Genomic DNA, 17,848 nt, shown 5'->3' with positions numbered 1-17,848 from the left:
TTTGTCTCCCAGGCCTGTACTTGAGACTGAAGTCGTATGCAGAAAGGGCCGCCAGCCACCTATGTCCCGTAGCATCCAGTTTGGCTGTGGTCAGAACGTAAGTTAGCGGGTTGTTGTCCGTCTGCACTTCAAACTTTGCTCCGTACAGGTAATCATGTAGCTTGTCAACAACAGCCCACTTTAACCCCAAGAACTCAAGTTTATGGACTGGGTAGTTCCTTTCAGAAGGCGTCAAGCTTCTGCTGACAAACGCTACAGGCTTCAACCCCTGTCCTTGGTCCTGATACAGCACCCCGCCCAACCCTTCACAACAGGCATCAACATGTAAGACGTACGGGAGCTGAGAATTAGCAAAGACCAACACAGGAGCCTGGGTAAGTCTCACCTTCAACTCATTGAAAGCAGCTTCACAGGCATCAGTCCATCTACTTCCAAATGGATCCGAGGCTTTGTACACGACTCTGTCCGTGTTGTCCCCAGATTTTATTTTCTTCAGGGTCTTAGCAGGTAGACACCCCTGCAGCAACTGGTTTAGTGGGTAAGACACTCTTGAATAGTCTTTGACAAATCTCCTGTAGTACCCACAGAAACCTAAGAAGGAACGTAGCTCTGTCACGTTCTGGGGTCTGGGCCATGACTTGACAGCTTCAATTTTGGAGGGATCAGTTGAGACACCGTCTTGCGATACGATGTGACCAACATAGCTGACAGAAGCCTGACAAAAGGTGCATTTGTCCAGGGACAACTTCAACCCTTCGCTCTGCAAGCGGTCCAACACCTTGAGCAGCCTCTCCTCATGCTCCTCCAAAGTCCGTCCAAAGATAATGAGGTCATCCAAGTAGACCAACACTTCCAACAGGTTCATGTCTCCCACCGTCTTTTCCATCACTCGCTGGAAAGTTGAGGGAGCTCCACAAATCCCCTGTGGCATCCGCTGGAATTGGTAAAACCCCAATGGGCAAATAAAAGCTGTCTTTTCCTGGTCGTCCTCACTCAGGGGGATCTGATAATATCCACTCCTAAGGTCCAATACACTGAACCACTGGCTTCCATTTAAGCAGGCAAGAGCATCTTCAATGCGTGGAACGGTGTATTGGTCGGGAATTGTGCGACGATTCAACGTTCTGTAGTCCACACACATCCTTATCTGTCCATTCTTTTTCCGGACTACAACGATCGGTGAAGCGTAGGGGCTTCTGGAGTCTGCTATAATTCCAGCCTCTTTTAGCTTCTCCAAGTGCTGCCTAACATCCTCAATGTCGGCTGGTGCAAGCCGCCGTGACCTCTCACGAAAAGGCTTATCCTCTGTCAGTCTGATGTGATGTTGAGTACTCTTTGAACATCCCACATCAAATTCATCGCAGGAGAAAACATCCTTTCTCTCCAACATCTTTTCGGCCAGCCGTTGTTTCCATTCTGCAGAAACCGATGTATCGCCAAAATTAAATGAATCCTTGGTCAGTTTGGTTTGACCACTACTCTCTCTGGGTTTAGAGACAGTAGGCACAACATCAACCGGAAACACATGGGCGATAGGCATTCCTCTCTTAATCGTCACTGGGCAAGAAGAGACATTCCTAATAGTGACTCCTATTCTTTTTGACTGGACAGCAGTAGCAGACTGCACCTCGGCTCTCACTAGCAGTTCCTCAGGAAACCGGGACTCCTCAGGCTGATCCACTAACAGGGTTTTAGCAGATGATGTGACGGGGTATTTCAGGATTCCAGAAACCCTCACACTCTCTCCCGGAATCAACTTCAACGGCTTAAGGCGATGAAACCAGACTGTCCCTCTACAGTCATCAACATCACACTTGTTAACAGCAAGGACCCGTTCATAGGCAGTTCTGATCTCAGGATGAACAGTCAGGTTATGAAGGAAATCATTACCCATCTTCGTCTTACAAACGTCTACAAGCTTCTTTACCACAGCCGTGTTTGTTCCCACCAGAATGTTGACATCTCCTTTCATGACAGGATCGGGACAGACCAACACAAGTGCATCTATGGATTCCGCCACTCCTGCCACAGATCCTGGAAACTCCAGCCTTAAAGACAAGCAGCCATCATAGGGGTATCTCTGCGAGCTTAATCCCCATATCTCCAAATTTTCAATTGGTGTCAATGGCAGATGCTTTAAGTGTTTCTCATAGAATGATCTGTACAACAGCGTGACCTGCGATCCACTATCCAGCAAAGCCTTAGTGTAGATACCGTCCACCTGGATGGGAAGGACAGAGCTAGGTCCCACTAACCCGTTCGGAAGATCTACTTGCTCAGCTCTTGCTCTTTTGCACTTTGTGGAACTTGTCTTCCCCGGAGCTTCAGGCCGTTCCTCTACTGAGCCCCGGAGGCATTTCCCGACGGCTGTCTCATTCTGATGAGCCGCTGGTTTACTCTCCTGAGATTCTCTTCCTTTGTACAGTCACGTTTCAGATGCCCATCTTCTCCACATCTGTAACAGAAGATGTTAGCCTTGTTCACTGGTCTGGTTGGCGTTTTGCTCTCTGCAATCGCAGCTAAACTGTGTGTAACAGAACGGTCGAAAGTCACTGGTTCTTTCGCCACAGCTGACAAGCGAGACACCTCGTTCTTTAGCCCCCTAATCTCCCTCTTCAGCATTTCTACTTCTGAATTGGCCAGATTGGTGTTACCAGATGACTCATTCTTTGCAGGGGGCACCCCAGACACAGCAACATTTGCATGCACTGAGCTCCTTTGTCTCAACATACTCTCTTCTTCTCGCACCTCTTTCATTAGCTCATTGAAGGAAGGAGGGGCACACAGCTTATGTGTCATCCTCAAGCGCATTGCCACCAGGTCACTTGAAAGAGCACCTCTAACTATTTGCTGCATTCGAAGACGATTCATTGCAGGGAACTTAATGCCTCTTTTCCTCAGCATACTATGCAGCATCCTATCCAATCTCATTATGTAAGCTGAGAGCTTCTCTCCTTCACTCTGGTAAGTGCTCCTAAATTTTAGCATCAAATCTGCAGCATCCTCAGTGGTGCCAAACGCTGACTCTAACGCACTGAGGTAGTCACTGAAGATAGCAGATGGGTTACCAGTCTTCTCGAACCTTACAATGTCCGCTGCAGGACCTCTAAGACACTCTACTAGTCTCTGCTTCTTGACATTATCGGAACACTGCCACTCTTCCAGAATGTGAGTAGTCTGCTCCACCCATACCTCATACTCATCCTCTCCATGGGGAGTGGGAATGAACCCAGAGAATGGACGCAGCTTCCTATATCCAGCTCTCTCCTCAGATGACGCCACATGACAGGTTTGAACAAGGGAATTTATGGCATCAACCAGTTTAGTATCAAGAACAGGTGTAGAGGAAGCCAGACTTGGAATGTCAGATAGGGACTTTCCCTCTGCTTGAAGAAAAGACATCAACTTAGTCTGAAACTCATCTTCCTTACTGTGTTTAGGTGCTTCAGCTGCAACATGCACAACCTGTGTGTACCAGGTACCTACTTCAGGTCCTCCGAGCTCTGCAGGTATAGACATCTCAGAAACCTTGCTAACTGTCTCAATCAGAAGAAACTGCTGTCGCTTAGTCTTATCAAAGAGGCGATCAAGCACTTTGCATTTCCTCATTCCCAGAGCAGCATCCAGCACTTCATAAACTACTCTGTCTTCACAATCTGCAGGTACGTTGCTCAGAATGATAACTCTGTTCAACTCAACACCTTTCTCACTGCACCAATCAATAATCTCACTAACCTCCATTTTGTTCACCTGTGTCCTCAACAGTATGTGCTCAAAAGAAACAGGTTATGACCGTTAAGCATTAAAGTTCTCTTCACAGAATTCTCAAAGAAACAATATACAAATAAATCACTTCCAAAATAAAATTCACAGAATTTTTTTTTTTTTTTTTTTTTCAGAACACACAGTTCACTGTGTCTTAAACACAATCTGACTAATCTGACTAATCCCGGACGAGCCCCCACAAAATGTAGCCCTCCTGCCGGGTAGAATATTGTGGCTCACAATGTAAGAATCTGTCTAGGGGATCTTAAATTTATCCACTACCCCGGTGGAGGCACATTTCCCTTCAGTTACAGTATCAACACATAACCCAGATCTCAGATCTTCACCTGATAGTGTCAGATTTGTGTTTTCTATTTGGAAATAATAATAAAAAAAACACTATTGTGTTTACCTTTAGATTTTTTAAATACAAATCTCTCAAAGGAAAAAAAATTATAATTAATAATAAACAGTCTTTCCACAGGAAATCACACAAAATTATGGCAGATCAATAAACATGCATTTATTATTCTCAGTACTCTGTTGTCTTTGTTTTTTTCCTCTTTGAATGACCAAATAATTCAATTCACAAAGTCACAACCAATAATCACCATAAAATAAAATAAAATGTCAATGTAATAAATTTACCCAGCTGGGATTTTCAGTACACAGATGGCGCGCTAGTTGGAGCTCTTTGATGCAAAACCAGAGTAGGCTACTCACGAATCAGGAAAAAGAATTCCAATTGCAGAATGCTCACTCTTCAACGAGATGACAAACAGCAACCGTGACGCAACCCACGACGACGTTGAGTAGGCCTCGATGAACTCCTCCCTCGTGGTGGTTAGATGCATCCGCGAAAATCCACACAGATCTCCCGATTTCGACAATCACTCGGTGTCAAAGACAATAAACACACAGTTGACATGAATTCCCAACTACATACTCCACTGCAGTACTTTTACCCAAAATAAACACGGGTATATTCTTCCGGATTTCACACGAATTACTCAACTTCTTATATCTCAAACTGCAACACTGAACTTGAGAAAATAAACACGGATATATTCTTCCGGATTTCACACGTAAAACTAATAAAACAAATCAACGATGATAGGAAAAAAAACACAGATTTTCTCACATGGGATCCTCGTGCTAGATATCCTCTATCTCTTTTACTCACGTGAAACTTAAGTGCGCATGCAGTCTTTCAGCGAACTCTCTCGCATTTCTTTTCCGTGCGGCAAGCTGCAAACTCATCCATGAATTTTTCAGTTCACACTATACTCTCGTCACCAAGCTAGCACTAAAACAAAAATCTGCGTGAGCGTCGACCACTGTCAGCTTTCCTCGTGTCGAACTTCCCAGAGAAAAAAAAAAACCTCGCGAGAGATTTAGGGGTCAAAGTCCACCGTTTTCATTGTCCAACTGAAACTCTCTCAGAATACTCAATAAAATGCAGCCATTTTATGAGTTGTTTTCCCTTACACACATATTGAAAAAAAACCTTTTATAAACATGTCTCATATTTAAACATGAAAAAAAAAACAAAGTCGATCTACACTTTGTTTGAGTGTATGTTTTCAGACCCAAGATACAAATAATAAAATTCTCTTTTCAAAGAAAAACGACAGTTATACGTTTAGAAACACAAACATTTATCCAGGTCTCTACACTTGTAATTAAATTCTTATTGTAACAAATGCTAAAGTTAAACAATGACAAGATGTAAGATGTTACTTTGAAGGCCAAGCACAAGAAAAAGAAAAAAAGTTTTTTTTTTAACTTATGCTTGGCCTTCAAAGTAACCTCTTACATCTTGTCGTTGTTTAACTTTAGCTCCCCCCCCCACCCCACACACACACACCCCTCCCCCACGTTCAAATCCAAACTACGAAAAAAACAACCACCCCCCCCCTCCCCCTCCCCCTCCCCCAGGCACTAAACCATCATTACTTGAACCGTGGATTTCACAAAACACAAAAAAAATGTCACAAAAAAAAAAGTCACATCTCATCACCTCATACACAACATGACAGCCCTGCCTACACTATAAATACAACGCCATATGCAAAAGAAACACAGCGTTCGTAAAGCTATGCACGAACTTAAGTTAAAAATGGTATCTGCTGATACAAACATTGGTCCGACGGTAATCGTGTCCATGGCCAAAAATAGTCGCGGTAGGACATAAATAAATCGAACAGATACAGAACAGATAACGTCAAAGTCAAGACGTTGAAAGCACGAATTTCATTTTGGAACTAACATATTTTCAACCATGACGGGACGTGTTTTTGTGACTTGTGCATTGTAAGACCTTTAAGACATCTTAATAATCAAGACCTTTTTACATTAACAAATGGATCTGCGGACACCCGTAAAAGAATTATCAAAATAAAATGCAAAACAAATAATCAAATGTTATGACTTTGCTTACCTTCCATAATTGAGTCAAACAAGTGTCGATACCTATCAAAGAAAATTATAGGCCTATATTCAGTGCCAATGCGAAAGAGATTGACATAAATATATTTTTTTTTATTAAACATAGCCTACATCAAACTTTATTTTATAAAAGATAAATCATGCAAATCTATGGTTACACCAGAACAAATTTGTACTTACGCTGATGATACTCCTGCATGTATGATCCTTGAAGTTGATCATCATCGCTGCCTCCGTCGTTGGTGTCGATTTTGGACCAATCAAATTAAACTGGTCAACGCACTTAGACCAATCAAATAGCTAGCTTTCAGGGTACTCTAGGTTAAAAAAGGTAAAGGTACATTTTGGAGGAAGGGTGACGGCACCTGACGGCTGGTGTGAATAGGCCTATGCTATACGTTTACAGCAAGTTTGAAAATCCCATTCTTACACCCCACAACACCCCCACTCCTCATTCACTATGACAAATGCACATCATCTGCTTGAACAGCTTGAACTTCAAACAAATTGGTGTTGAGCTCGCAGCCTCGCACACTGTCTGTAATCTGTGCAAATGACCGAGCATGGACCTCCTAACAACACTCTTATCCTTTTTCCACTGAACCTTCAACAGTTTGTCTGAATAGACTTTCTTTGTTACCGTGACGTAAATTTACTCATTGATTTTCGCGCACACAGCCTTCACGTTAGCCCGGTTCCTGTGTTCATTCGGGCTAAGTGTACGTTTGAAAGGTCCAAGGTAGTGCGCACGCACTGTAAATCTCTTGGGTAGGATTTGGGGTGTGGAGTGCGTGCGTATTACACGCCAAAAAGTGCGTATCATATGCACGCGAAAACTGCGTATCATTTACACGCAAAAACTGCGTATCATACGCAAAAACTATTTTTGGCTTATAAATGGCACGAGAAATTAAATTCGTGGTATAGATACGCACTTTCATAGTGCAACATTAGTGCAAGTTTACCTTAAGATAGCATGCAGTGAGGTAGCCGAGACAGGACGCGGGACAGGCGCGTATCCGTGAGGTCGCGGGACAGGCGCGTATAGCCGAGACAGGACGCGGGACAGGCGCGTATAGCCGAGACAGATCGCGGGACAGGCGCGTATAGCCGAGACAGGTCGCGGGACAGGCGCGTATAGCCGTGACAGGTCGCGAAACAGGCGCAGTTAACCGTGACGGGTCGCGGGACAGCCGCGTATAGCCGTGACAGGCGCTTATAGCGGTGGCGGAACGCGGGTCAGGCGTGTATAGCTGTGACAGGTCGAGTGGCAGACGCACATAGCTGTGACAGGTCGAGTGGCAGGCGCACATAGCGGTGACAGGTTGAGTGGCAGGCGCACATAGCGGTGACAGGTCGAGAGACAGCTGCCAATAGCGGTGACGGGTGGAGTGACAGGTCTCGGTGGCAGCTGTCCCTGCCACGGAAAGATTTTACTCCCTCTCCAACTGGGGTGGCAGCAGGGGTGGCAAGGCTTTCTTGCCACCCCGGTAGATCCGCCCCTGCCTCCGTGAGAGATACGAGACCGGTAACTTACGTCTCACAGGTGTCGCTCATCGGTACTCACGCCACCGGCCTCGCGTCGTTCTCCACACGGCCCTCACTCGTCCTGCTCGCCACAGTAAACATGATGAATGACGACTGTAGAACGCAAAAGCCGAATCCCGGACATTTTGGGCGATCTCGAAACACATTTTCGGGCAGATCATCACGGAGCAGGGGCGTAATTTATGGGGGGGATATAACCCCCCCAATATTTAAATCTATGCATTACAACCCCCCCATTATTTATACCATGATCACAATATCAGGAGGCATACCCAAACTTCAACCCCCCCAATGTTCAAACCAAATCTACGCCCTTGTCACGGAGACTCACTAGCCTAGACTTGTTGTTTAACTACTGCGCTCTGTTACCGGTAGGCGTGGCCTCCTAGGGCAGCGAAGCAAGTGCATTCTGGGAGTTGTTGTCTTTCATCCACATAAGCCAAAAATACATTTTCTGTCTTTTCTCAGTCTAGAAAGCTCCAAATTCAAAAATAATTTCACATTTCTTGTACATAAATTACCCATTTTAAATACACATTCATCTTTCCAGAGGTGGAGTGACCCTTTAAGAGTTTAGAAATATCTTGCACACAGAAGGGTGTGTCTTCCAGACAAATGGCCTCCTGCTCTCGAAAGGTGTACTCTGAATGCAAATTCCTATTGTTAGCAAATGTTTCCATGCGAAAAGAAGTTTCTGTCTATATAATGAAATGCAACAAGAGGCTCAGCGCGATTCTGTAAGCCAGACTAGCCTGTGATGTGAAGTGTAAGCAAAACACTTGGCATCATGTATTTATAATGTCAAGGTTCGCATCTTCTCTTTATTCAAGAGCAGTTGATGTTTTGTATCCATTATCTTTGAACTGATTATGAAATTGGCAGATACATTTACCTGACATAATAAATTGTAATCATTTGATTTTTATTCTAACTGACTTTAGTAGAGTTAAAAATAATTAGTCAAACATTCACTCACATTTAATGATGCACAGATATCATTAAAACCTTTTCATTTATGAAGAAGATGAAATAACGAGATAATACATATAAAACAATTATTTCATTTAATTAAATTACTTAGCCACAAGGAAAGACCGACCTTCACCCGTTATCGGAAACCGCCTTTGGGCCAATTGCTAATTCTTTATATATAAACAGCAATTTTTTCAGATTTGTTTTTAATTTTAACTGACAGGAGTGATGATCAGTGGGTTTGAGTTTTTACCTTCATCATTATCGCCTGGGCTGAAATATGGATAGAGTTTATCAGTGAAAGTCTGAGCAGTGAAAGAGTAGATATGAGATCTGAACTCCACGTCATAAAAAGAGACCAGACCCTCCTCATAATCCACAAACACACCAACCTTCTCAGGTTTCACTCTCAGAGATAAAGAGACAGATGAACTTTCACAAGCTATATAATGATCCTCATTCCTCAGAGCCACAGTCCAGAATCCATCCTCAGGACTCAGTCTGATCGTCCCCTTCCTGTTAATGGATTCTCTGATCACTCCTAAATCCCACTCAGTCTTTCCCTTCACCTGCACCTCATAGTAAAATCTCCCTGAACTGAATCCCTCCTTTGCCAGAACACAAAGACTCTTATCAAATCTCTTTGGGTTTTCTGGGACGTCCTGCTCAATGTCTCCATCACTGACTTGTTTTCCATCATCAGGCAGGATGAGATGTGGATGCGCTGTATCAGGATCCAGAGTCACATCCACTGAGAGAGATCAGACATTATAAATCAACTTATTTACAAATATAAAACTTATTTTCATAAATATTTTCAGATGTACAGTATAAAATACAGATTATAAACAGTATTGTGTATTGAAGAAAATGGTGTCAGTCACACTATACCTGCATAGTTCTGTGCATACTTCAACCCTGTGGACACAGATGACAATATAATGATGAATTTTTTATATCAGTGATTTCAGGTAAACAGTGAGTTTCTCTTTATTGGCAGCATCAGGAGCTGTAACTGCAGCTCGTCCCCCAGTTTGTAAAATAAAATGCAGAATGTGTTTACTAGGGGTGTAACGATTCATTGACTACATCGATGAATCGATTTATATTCCTATGATCCAACTACATCGATCTGTGCTCAGCAAGTTGGCCTTCCGGACGAGATATATCGATCTAACATCGTTTTAAAAGGTAATCAATCGATTTTATCGATAGGAAATAACGCATTGGATTTAAGCAGGTCAGACTTTATATGGATGTTTTTTCTTAGCATGTTTAATGATAAAGGCGTTAAACGTTACTCGATTCAGTCATTCATTCGTGACAAGACAAAAAATATCGAGTTGACTGTGACACACACACACACAGAGAAAGACTCGCGCCAGGATCGTGCGTGCGCACAAGACAGCACGCCAGAATACAGTTCTCTTTCGCGCTTGAACGAACAATAACACACAATTATGCCAAAATGTCTTTTTGTCGAGTATCTTAACACAAGAGCAGTCTTACGATGGCCGTAAAGAGTTGTGACTCATGAGAGAATGAGGCGCGTGTGTGATCCGCGTCTCTGTCAGACTCAGGAGCGGCTGGTCTTAAAGGGACAGTACACAGTTGCCACTAATTATCTCTGTCATTAAAGTTAATCAAAGAACAAAAGGAACAGAGAAAAACACTCAATGCTCTTGACTAAATAACTTTTGTAACTTTAATAAGGATTATTCTATAATTTATAATGTTTGCAGTGCAGACTGTTGAACTTAATTCAATGTCTGTATGTCCTACCTGTTAGACAGGAATGTCCAGACATTTTTATCCAGACATCAATGGCCTATTGATCATTATAGGTGTTATTAATCATTTAGTTGTTGTTGCAAGTTTGAGTTGAGAAATAGTCTACACATTTCAGCATTATCACTAATTGTGTGCATTTTCTTTGAGAACCAAGCAAGTTCACTCATGAAATCATATTATTATCGCAATTGCATATCGCAATCGCAATATTGACCTCAATAATCGCAATATGAGTGGACTACCCAACAGGACAGAACATTCCACTGCAACAGGTCATTCCCACACAACACAAGCATATTCACCCCCTAGCGGTAACATGGAAAGTGGAACGGCTAGAATTGTACTCAGTATACTACAATTGCCGTTTCAGTTTCTTTTGTAGTTTCTAAAAGACTGATACAAATACAATGGTCAAGCAGCTCATCAGGTTTGTGAACAGAGAGATTGTCCTGTAATATTGTACATGATGACTGATGAGAGATGTTGACAGACCTGTATGAGATGGAGATGATCGTCAGTGTGTGAGAGCTGCTCCAGCTCAGTGATTTCCTGCTGCAGCTCTTTAATGAGATCTTCAGTCTGTTTCTCTGCTGCTTTCTGCTGTCCCTCTATCATCTCCATCCGATCAGACCGACATCTCTAAATGTAGCCAATCAGAACATTGAAAATCTTATCACTGGAGGATTTATCTTTCTCTGTGTTTTTCTGATAAATGAGACCAATTAGAAGGTTCAGGTTCATCTATTAAGTTTTATCTATTTAATTGAGAACCTTTATGAAGCTGATTGAAATATTATAATGCATTATCAATTTTACGTTTTAACCTCCACTCACCTTTCTCAGCTCTACTGAGTGCTGGATCTCTTGAATCATCTTCATTCTGTCCTGGATCATCTGACGAACGGCAGTCTACATACAGAGAAACACAGATAACTTCTGGAAGACAAAATTAATTCAAAATTCTGTGGCGTTTAGTACATGTCTTTGAGGATCTTTTTTTTCTTTCTAAAAGTAAAAAAAAAAACTATTGGCAGTTTAAAGGTAGGGCAGGCAATTTCAGAGTGGCTAGCATTAGCAAGCTAGCTTTGAAAGCATCAGATCCCACCCTTCCTTCATTGTGTCTCCAATGCATCAGATGAGAGACTGCGTTAAATTACCTTATTTCTCAAAGCACATCACATTACAATAATAATGAATATAAATAACTTTTAGAGCTCTTACTTGTTCCACCTGACTGCTGTAGATTCATTTTGGCATTGATACTGTTGACATAGAAACGCATAAATCTGCTCAGGGTAGAACGTCACGGGTTGCTATCTCTTAATTACGGTTACGACTGTCACATCCACCAGCTGGAGTGCCCTTAATCTCCACCAGAGGGCACTCCTCCTGACTCCTGGGCTTTTCCATTATGAACTTCACTGCCCAGTATCCATTGACTGTTCATGATTGTGTAATATGTTTTAGCTGTGTGTGATTACCCTTGTTAAAGTCTGCCTATCTAAGCCCTGTATTTTCATTCTCACTTTGCATAGTCTTGTTTTGTGTTATGCCGAGTTCAGACTGCACGATTTTCAAAATAATCGGGTCACTGTTGTTTTCACACTGCATGACTATCTGGGGTAACATTCAGTTGCTGCTGTGTTCACACTGCACGATGGATCGGCGACAGGAGGTTTCACACTGCATGACTTTACAAAAGAAAGAATCACCGACAACTTCTGCCTGGTCCGCAAACTACGTTTCACAACCAAACAAATGCGAGAAGTGATAGGAAATAACGGAAGATCACGCGTGCGTGAGACCGGAGTTCTCGCGCGACACTGAATTTGTTATTAAAAATGATAGCCTACAAATTGTCTGTGCACTGATTTGTAGCAAAAAAAAAAAAAAAAAAAAAACAGTTTATGCAGGAAATGGTTGGGAAGACGAGGGGAGCAAGGACTGTGTTTTGCAAAGAGAGTTGGGGGTAAATAAATAATTTTGCAAATGTCCTGCTGGTCATGCAAATGTTTGTGCTTTGTTTCTGTTTGATATAATTGTAAATATAGGCCTATCTATTAAAATACTGACATTCTGGTCTATAACTCCTCCTCCTCCTCCCTGTATCTTGCTCTCTCGTTGGCTGTCGGTCATCGCCGATGTAGTTTTCAGTCAGAACACATTCACACAGCAGGATTGTGAATCGCCGACAGGTCCAGATATTTAGCATGCTAAATATCTCACGGGCGTCGGCGACTCGTCGGCGATTCTCTCAGATCACGTCTTTGCTCATTCACACTGCGTGATTGTCACTCGCGTGAACGAGCACCGATTTGCCTGTGATTTCGGGCATTTGTCGGCAATTTCTCAAAACCTGTCGGCGAGCCAAAATCGGGGCTAAAATCGTGCAGTCTGAACTCGGCATTACCCTGCTATTTTGAGCGCCTGTATCCTGGTTTCCTGTGTCTTGGATATCCTTGTTTGCCTGTGTTTTTGGACTCTATCGTACATTTGGATTGTTTGCTCTATGGTTTTGACCCCATGCCTGTTATATGGATTATGATTCTGGATTGTCCCAATTAAAGCTGCATTTGGATCGTCAACCCAAGTCTCGGAGCAGTTCGTGACAGAAGACTACTAAATGGATCCAGCACTGAGAATTATGCACCTCCCCGACAAGGAAGGCGCAGCATCAAGGACCATGTACTGGACATTGTAGGCTCACTTAACCAACATGGACAAGATTCCCCATATGATCTTTTTTGGGAGCGGGTTGTCTGAGCCACTCAATGCAATTATGCTGCTACATGACCCAGACTGGACTTTGGCACATTATACTTGTTTGTCATTGCAGCTGAGCAGTTCTCCTTTTAATCTGGAGGAGGAACCTTCTCCTAAAAACTTTTCACTTACCGTTTTAACTAAGGCTGTCAGTTAAACGCGTTATTAACGGCGTTAACGCAAACCCATTTTAACGGCGTCAATTTTTTTATCGCGCGATTAACGGTCTTTTTGGCCTAGCAAACGTTGTAGTTTTTTTCACATGCTTTTGCAACAGGACGCGGCATGCGCGGCGCTGCGCTATGAAACCCATTCATTTCAATGGCTTGCGCCGCGTGAGGAAGTTTTTTTGCTTCGTCGACCAAAGCGCAAGCGGATCTAGCTAGACCGGAAACAAAACAACAGGCACACCGCACACACTTGTTTGGGCTTGCGAGCCGGCCAAATAGTTGGTTAACGTTACGTTTTGAGTGGATGACAAGCGCAAGACGCCGAAATGGATGCCAATAAGATTCTGAATGGAAAGTTTACTTTTAAGAAGTTGCCAAATGGTTCCATTGACAAGACCAAAGTGATCTGTGTGTTTTGTCGTTGTGGACTGAGCTATCATCATCGCAGCACGTCCAGTCTGAAATACCGCTTGATGGCCAAGCACACACACACACACACAGCTGATGCGAATTCTCCGCCCCCTCGTCAATATCAGGACCTCGTCAGTATTTCTTTCACCCTTTTATTGATGGACAGTGTTACATTGTGTGAGAGATTATTTGCTCCAAGTGAGAATGTTAGTGTGAAATTGAGCACATGGTATGCCAATGTTGTTTTCAATAAAAAACATTTGCACAAAGCAAGCCGATCCACTTTTCCATGTTGATAAGAGCATTAAAATGAGAAAAAATAATGGGACAAAAAGAAAAGAGACATTTAGAATAGATAAAAACAATTGTGATTAATCGCGAGTTAACTATGACATTAATGCGATTAATCGCGATTAAATATTTTAATCGTTTGACAGCCCTAGTTTTAACACAATTTTGATTCAGCAAGTCTGATGATCCCAGGTCCAGTACTCACAGCGCTTCTGAGTCCAGTGGTGTCGATGCGAGCAGTTGGCATCTTAGTGGTCCTGACATCGTCCTTTAGTCTAGTACATCCAAATCCGGTGGTATCGAGTCTGGAAATCTCGAGGTTGTCCCACCATTGATTGCACTCCCAGTTACAGCGATAGAGATTCTATGTGTCTGAGCCATGAACGCTTCTTCAGTTTCTCCAGAAGTGGCGGCACCTGACCTAATTTTATCTGAGGCTGCAACTACTGTTCTTGAACTCTCAGTATGTCCTGCTATGGTCAAGGAGATCAATGATGAAGTCTCTGCTTCATCGTCTGTCTGTGAACTGTCTGGCTGTCCTGCTATGACCACAGTGGTTGCCTGTGAAAGCCCTGTCTACCTAGATACGACCACAGTGGTTGTCCCTGAGCTTTCTGTCTATCCTGTCACGACCAGGGATGTCGCATTCAAAAACTGCTTGCTTTGGTAATTACTGACCTTTCTGCCTGTTTTAACAAACGTTCTGGTTGATCTTCTATAGGGATCATCTAACCAGTCTGATCTGCGCTGGTGGCCTTCTGCTCCGCCGTTGTGGTCACCAGCTATGTCTTGGTGGTCTTCAGGGGGAGGCTATGTCACATCCGCTAGCAAAAGTATTCTTAATCTCCATCAGAGGGCACTTGTCCTGACTCTTAGGCTTTTTTCTATTATTAACTTAATTTTATGGTATCCATTGTCTGTTCCCATGATTGTTTGATTTCGTACAGCTGTGTGTGATACCCTTGTTAAATCTATGTTTTCTTTCGCATTCTTTGCGTAGTCTTGTTTTGTGTTGCACTGTTTTGAGCGCCCGTACCTCTGTTCTTCTTTGTTTGCCTTTGTTTTTCTTTGTTTTTGGAGTTTATCGTACATTTGGATCGTTTGCTCTATGGTTTTGAGCCCATGTCTGTCATATGGATTACGATTCTGGATTGTCCCAATAAAGCTGTTAAAGCAGTCCGTGACAGAAAACGACATCACTAAATGGATCCAGCAGTGGATCTAGCTGGTTGTTTTGGTTCAGGATGAACTGTAAAAGGCGACTGCTGTTTGTTTGTGGTGCAATATTGAGTGTACAACCGATGTACACTCAACAGCTAGAGGTTACCCATAGTGCACTGTGACTATCACGCTGAATGAATTCCCATGTCTCGATGGGATGAATCAAATGATTTTGAACACACCCTGTGGTTCTACAACTCTGGATAGTCTTACAGAACACAATGTCAAAGTGTGATGTTTGCGTGAGCAGGGTGCGGGCAGGTATGGAAATATATATACTGTATATATATATATATATATATATATATATATATATAATGTCATATCAGACCAAATGCAATGATTAGAAAAACATTTTTCGGTCTTGAGACTTTCACAGAAGATATTTGTTGGTTTGACAAATAATAGTTATTTGACAAAAAATAGTTGGATAAAGTCCAAATAAACATCCAAACTATTAAGAATGACATCTAGAATTCTTTCACAGCATGTATAGTTGAATGAAACACTTCAGCCATCTACTGGCCATTATTGTCATAACATGATTTGGGCCTGACATGAAAGTCTTGTTGTTCTTTTTTCACCAGATGGCAGAAATGTTTACATTTATAGAAGTGTGATTTATACTGTAGTTAAGGTCCAAAAATTGAGTATTTGATACTCAAATAAAGAAATTTAAATAAGATCTATGAACTAAATTACCTAAAATCCCCCAAAAGTGCATAATTTTATTGTTACTACACTGTAAACTTTACTATAAATTTCAATTGCTGATTTAATTTTTTTTTAGCATATTCAAATCGCTGTACAAGTAACTTTAACTTATATTATAATAAACTGACTTTAAAAAATTGAGTTGAATTTTGTATAACTTAAAAGTTGAAATTGTTTAAAATATTTTGATGAGTAGCCTAAACATTATGTAAAAACATAACTTGCCATGACTTACTGATCATATTTTTTACAGTGTGCTTTAAGGAATTCAGTTTTATAACACTTAAAAAAACAAGTTGCACTCACAGTTCAAAAATAACTAGGAAGAGCCCATGTGTCTTCCTTATAAGGTTATTAAGCTTATAAGGGTTAAAGTGTTTCGTTTTTCATTTTTACCTTCTTCTCTCGACTCTCCTCCTCTATAGGAACAGTGTTGTGAGTCCTGTGTTCTCCTTCAGTGCAGGACAGACAAACACACGTCTGATCATCTCTACAGAACAGCTCCAGAGGTCTCTCGTGTTTCTGGCATATATAATCCTCCAGATTTTCCACAGCGTTGATCAGTGTGTGTTTCTTTAGACGCGGGACTCTGTGATGAGGCTCCAGATGAGAGTCACAGTAAGAGCTTTGACACGTCAGGCAGGTCTTCACAGCTTTCTGCTTTCTTTCATCACAGATGTCACAGAACACTGGAGGATCACGGGAGGACGCCATGGCTGACAAAACAAATGACAATATAACATCTACATTGCTGAATAGAGCAACTTTTATATTAATAGTTCCCTTTCGATACGGTTCACTCGCATTGCGTCAGTTTCTAATGCGTATGGGGAAACTTCTTTTTCTCCGAATACTGAAGCCTGATCGGTTCACGGCTGTGCTTTGCACAGACAAATGGCTTTTCAGCCAACCGAAATGGGCGGGGCCGACTGCATTTAAGTCGCGCTAAAAGCCATTTCAGTCAGAATTTCTCTCCTTCAGCCTCTTTCGCTAAGACCAGACTCCTGGCTGGCTCTGACAATAAGACATGACAAGGGCGGGGCGAGCATTTGTGCTTATAAAACTTTAACTTTTTTATTTATTTTTGAAATGACCGATCGTTTCGCTAGATAAGACCCTTATTCATCGTCTGGTATCGTTTAAAGCCCTTTGAAGCTGCACTGAAACTGTCATTTGGACCTTGAACTGTTTGGGTCCTGTTGAAGTCCATTATATGGAGAAAAATCCTGGAATGTTTTCATCAAAAACCTTAATTTCTTTTCGACTGAAGAAAAAAAGACATGGGCATCAGGGATGACATGGGGGTGAGTAAATTATCAGCAAACGTTTTTTCAAAAGTGAACTAATCCTTTAAGCTGATGTTTTGATTCAACATCTAACTAGTAGGGGTGTAACGATACACGTATTCGTATTGAACCGTTCGGCATGAGGCTTTCGGTTTGGTACGCATTACAAACCGAACGATTCGTTTGCCATTTGATGTTGTGCAACGTTGTGGTGGTTTTTGGTTGGCAGAAAAAATGGTCCAACAAATCGTTCTTTTGCCTGACGAGGCATAAGATACAACTAAGAAAATAAAATTTATTCAGAAAATTTGAATTCAAATTTTGATCAATATGTTATTTATTAATCTACAAAACTGGATGATTAGGCCTGCAATTAAAGAATTGATTTGATATTAATCAGTTAATTACTGCCATTCAAAATGTGTTTTCCTTTATTCTACTAAAAAGATACATTTGTAAAGATAAAGT

General features: G+C 42.0%; 2 protein-coding genes across 2 annotated transcripts; both read right to left on the bottom strand.

Moving 5' to 3' along the window:
* Positions 1 to 2,337: 2,337 nt before the first annotated feature.
* On the bottom strand, positions 2,338 to 3,741 carry LOC130083746 (paraneoplastic antigen Ma1 homolog). Its single transcript, XM_056248753.1, has one exon. It carries the CDS (start codon positions 3,739 to 3,741, stop codon positions 2,338 to 2,340), a length of 1,404 nt encoding a protein of 467 aa, XP_056104728.1.
* A 5,195-nt stretch (positions 3,742 to 8,936) lies between these two features.
* On the bottom strand, positions 8,937 to 16,816 carry LOC130083744 (E3 ubiquitin-protein ligase TRIM21-like). The gene is made up of 4 exons (XM_056248752.1): positions 16,491 to 16,816; positions 11,359 to 11,433; positions 11,017 to 11,163; positions 8,937 to 9,488 (listed from the first exon to the last, which is right to left on the bottom strand). Exons 1-4 carry the CDS (start codon positions 16,806 to 16,808, stop codon positions 8,946 to 8,948), a joined length of 1,083 nt encoding a protein of 360 aa, XP_056104727.1. The 5' UTR covers positions 16,809 to 16,816; the 3' UTR covers positions 8,937 to 8,945.
* Between the last annotated feature and the right edge of the window lie 1,032 nt (positions 16,817 to 17,848).

The sequence above is a fragment of the Rhinichthys klamathensis genome, unplaced genomic scaffold (assembly GCF_029890125.1).
Source record: "Rhinichthys klamathensis goyatoka isolate OS25496 unplaced genomic scaffold, OSU_Roscu_1.1 h1tg000058l_1, whole genome shotgun sequence".
Classification (NCBI taxonomy): Eukaryota; Metazoa; Chordata; class Actinopteri; order Cypriniformes; family Leuciscidae; genus Rhinichthys; species Rhinichthys klamathensis.
This window is presented reverse-complemented; position numbering and strand designations above follow the sequence as displayed.